Genomic DNA, 4,613 nt, shown 5'->3' on the forward strand with positions numbered 1-4,613 from the left:
CTCGCTCCAATGATCTTGACCTGGACACATATTATCAAGATCATGATCCTGAATAACGTTCGATAAATATCCGTTGAAAAGTTATTAACAAAATAATTGGTAAAAATACCGATCCTGAGTAATCTCAAACAAGGTACTCGTTAAAAAGTTATAAACAAAAAAAGTTTAAGAAATAATGCTTTATTTCTGCTATGTACAATATTAAGAACTACCTCACACTCTCCCCCTCACGCTTCACGTTGTAAATTGTATGCGTAAAGACAATACATTTTACAACGCCCTTGCTTTCTTTACATTTTACAATGCAAAGCGAGCGTCACCCCAACATTAAAATATGGATTGGGTTGTTTTTTAGGGGGGGGGGGGTGCCAAGAGTTCCCCTCCCAAGAGCACAAGAAGCGAGGATCAAACAGAATAATCAAACCATATTTTGGTGTGGCAGATCTCACTTCGCGTGGAAAATCGTACGCCCCTAGACAAGAAGAGGGGGTGGGATGGATCTCGCTTCACATCGAAAGCCGCGTGGGCAGGGGGGAGATGGGGTGAACTTCGTTTCGCGCATGGAAAGTCATTATGAAAGAAGGGTTTGGGAGTTCTTAACATTGTTTACATTTCACAAATTTCTGATCCATTCTTCCTGAGTTTCACATTTGATTCTTAGAACATCTATCATGGAACAAGTGAATGAATTCCGATCGGAATTATTCCGTTTTTCTTAGAAAATACAATAAAGATCTAGGAATAATTGAATAATTTCGATCAGAATTCATTCCGAATAATTTTCTAATACCTACATACTTTGTTTTGTCAAAATGTTACACTCCGTTTCAACGGTGCAAATAAAAATTACTTCTACAATTATTGATACCACAAACTGCATGCGCAATTATTAGTCATCAAAATTGTACTGAATGTGTTCGTTAGACTTCCTACTACATGCCACGCCAACATGAAAATCAACAGTGTTGCTACGTCAGTAGAAAAAAATCAATGTACAAATTTTTTATCTACGCCACGTATAACGTTGCGCATACATAGGGTTGCCAAATCCAAAAGTGTAAATTAACGGACATTTTGTCATTGATAACAAAATATAACCGGACAAAACCGGATAGAGATAATAAATCCAATTTACCTACACGATTTACTAAAAGAAAAAGAGAGCGAAGGGAAAATCTGTTCCAGAATTTGGTTTATACATAAACATTAACTAACTATGTTTAATATAAAATATAGTTTATTCATAAAAAAGCAAAATTAACACATGTTTCATACATGTAAAATTTAACATTGTTAAAATTTTTAATGTGTTCAACAACACATTAAATTAAAATATATTTTACATTTGTTAAAACATTAAATAATTATAATGACTTAATTAGGATTATAGTCTACTGTAAGTTCATAAAATTATTTGATAAATTGTACTTCTCTGTACTTTTCACTGCTTTTAATATATTTGGTTTTATAGATCTCACATAATTTATGATTTCATTACACGTCATGTCAAAATTAACTGTAAGTAATTCAGCTTTGACCAATTCAATTTCCATTCTGTTGATTTTGACGGACTTCGTCCATCCGCGACGATTACCAAAAAACCGGACATATGACGTCCGGTTTGACATATCAACCGGACACCGGACAAGACTTCTGAATACCTAACAGTCCGGTTCAAAACCTGACATCTAACAACCCTATGCATACATTGTAAATTAACTATACAACTTAATTTTTTTTATCACTTAATTTTATTCTAAAATTCCATATATCACGTTTTTTTTATATGTATACGTTTTATAATAAAATATACTAACAATATACAAATTAACGTTACTAAAACAAAAAGGATCAATTTCTCTTAATTTATATTTATCTCAAAATTCTTTTTAATATACGTCACACAGATATTATAGAATATAAAAATGTATTCTGTTACTTTCACAATAAATTCCTCAATTCTGAAAATTCTCTCGCGGTACATTCAGCCTATCAAATTATCGTAACAGTCATCAAATATTTAATCAACTTAAAGGAAAGCGACAATTTGAACATTATTATATTTTGCTATTTCTTGTTATCGTATTTTTTGTTTTATTAAACAAAAAACTAATAAAATATTATCTAACGTATCTGTTCTTTCTAGGGATGATATCCGGCAATTGTCCGGTATTCAACTGGTTTTTTATAATCCAATCACTCGGCCAGATAATTCGGCTATCCGGCCGGATTGTAGAAAAAATCGTTTTCCACAATTTGTATAGAAAGAATATTACACATACCTATTTTAAACTTTCAATACATTTTATTATATGTATATCTGACCAATTTATAAACTACACATTTTAAAAATAATATTTAAATATTAATTAAGATATATTAAATATTTTTATATTTTTCAGAAGAAATATAAGCATTTCTGCAATATCGTAAATCTGTTGTATAAATCTTCTATCTTTTGTATAAAAATTAAATCTTTATATTTATAATGGTTTATATAAAAAAAATTTTTTTATTGTAAAAAACGATTAGATTTTCAATTTTTCTTTTTGTACAATTTCCAGATAAAATCCGGTTATCCGATCTTTCTATAATATTGTCCAGTCTTCCATTAAAATTAACAGAGATATTAGTGCAGCTTTCTGAAATTTTCAAGGTATGGGCAGTCACAATATAAATGGTATCGGCCATCTGTTGCGACAGGGACATCGAGGAATAATGGATCCGTTATCTGGAACAACCTTTGGTGAGAGCAAGAGGTTTATACCTTTCAGGTAAATTATTATCGATACCTCATTTTCGATCTCTGATAATAAAATGAGCTTATCAAATAATCAAAAAGTCTCGTATTCCATTAAATTTTTTATCGAGATACTCTCCATTAAATATCGCAATATATAAGTGATTTAGCGACTACATTAAACAAATGTAAATTTGTTAATGTAAATATTTATTACTATAAGTTAAGATAAACGTAAAGATTAGAGACGATCTGCAATGGTCTTGACATATACATATATATAAGCCTCTTTGATGTATTTTATATTAATTAAATATTAATTAAATATTAAGTAAATATTTTTTAACTATAATTCTATAAACGATTTTAGTTACAATGCGTGTGAAACTTTTGTATCACGTCATATATTATAGATATATTGTGTCAAAGTAAACTAAAATAGCCCTCTTTTGCAAATATTTCAACATTGTGAAATGACAGAAAATTTGGTAAAGAAAATCGTAGATCAAAAAACTACAGAAAATAATTTATCCTCGTTTTCGTGTATTTTTGTTGTTGAATAATATTATTATTGTTTACATTTGTTTTTCCGAATATGACCATATCCCACTGCGATTACTTGTATAGTAAAACTATTTTTAAGTGACATTTTAGAAAAATAATAAATTTTGTAAAATAGAATGTTGATAAGAAACTGTTGGTTAATAGTTTCTTTCTGATTGATCAAGAGAAACGTAATGCAACCTTCAATTGTTAATGTGATACGAGCATCAATCTGTTCCTTTTTGTTTCAATATATGCCACTGTTTTTATAAATATCGAATGTCAGGTAATATCACGTAATGGATATTCAGTTACGTTTGTCCGAGTTCACTGAAAAAAAAGAAAGAAGGAAAGAATGTTCGTTGCTATTGAACTTCGCTTCTAGCTAATCTGACTTATAAATATTCATACTTCCATCGTGTTTGACTAGTTTCATCGAAAACTCCTTCCTTCTAACAATTTTCGTCAAAAAAAAGGAATATAATGTATATTTGTATTATTTATTAGTATGATATATTCACAAGCACATTTATAGATAAAAGAAATCGATTTTGTAAACATCTCGTGAAAAAGTAAAAGGTAATATTTTTCTAACTTGAAAAATAAATTAAAAAGCAATGAATATAAAATTTCATTTAAATTACATCTTTTTTCCGTCGGCCAAGTTCCGTACCTCTCTCTCTCTCTCTCTCTCTGAAATTTATTGCGTTTTTAAAACAAACGTCGTTTATTAATTTATATAGAAAAGGAATATTTCCTTCTTTTTGGATCCCGAATCACTTTCCGAAGTATTGACCTCGATTTTTCGGACACCCTGTATATTCGTTACAGTATATCCATTATTGCAGGCAACCCAGCGTGATGAACATACGGCCTGGCAATTTCGACGAGATCGACCGATCAGTATTCGATCATTTCTCAAAGAGGAACATCGACGAAATTGATACTGCGTTCGACAGCTTCTTTAAGCGCAACTTCGATGAGATCGATCGAGCTAGTTGGGGCGGATTTGTCAAAAGGCTCAATAATTATCTGGCAGATAGGCAGCGACGTTAATTGACGCAGAATAGAAGAGAGTAGCAAGATGAAGGATAAGAAAGAGCGAAGAAGGGGATGGGGGCAAAAATGAGCTCACTGAGAAACATCGCAGAATGCGAACTGTATACACTTGCTCTATTAAAAAAAAAAATCGTGTAATCTATACGAAACTTCGGAAGATATTTGACATTAATGAAATTAAAATCATCGCTTTATTGTTGCTGTCCTCTAAAGGCTACAAATTTAAAACTGAACTTATTACAATGAACTTTATTATATTATGAAACGTACA

The 4,613-nt window shown here is 30.6% G+C and overlaps 1 protein-coding gene across 1 annotated transcript in view; it reads left to right on the forward strand.

Annotated features, from left to right (window-relative positions):
* LOC108727164 (orcokinin peptides type A) overlaps window positions 1-4,613 on the forward strand; it is a 21,520-nt gene extending 16,907 nt beyond the window's left edge. The window contains exons 3-4 of the mRNA XM_018455153.1: window positions 2,657-2,774; window positions 4,132-4,613. Of these exons, the coding sequence (XP_018310655.1) occupies window positions 2,657-2,774; window positions 4,132-4,339 (326 nt within the window). The 3' untranslated portion in view covers window positions 4,340-4,613. The remainder of the gene's footprint in view (window positions 1-2,656; window positions 2,775-4,131) is intronic.

This window comes from Mycetomoellerius zeteki, unplaced genomic scaffold, assembly GCF_001594055.1.
Source record: "Mycetomoellerius zeteki isolate Tzet28-1 unplaced genomic scaffold, Tzet1.0 scaffold471, whole genome shotgun sequence".
NCBI classification, from domain to species: domain Eukaryota; kingdom Metazoa; phylum Arthropoda; class Insecta; order Hymenoptera; family Formicidae; genus Mycetomoellerius; species Mycetomoellerius zeteki.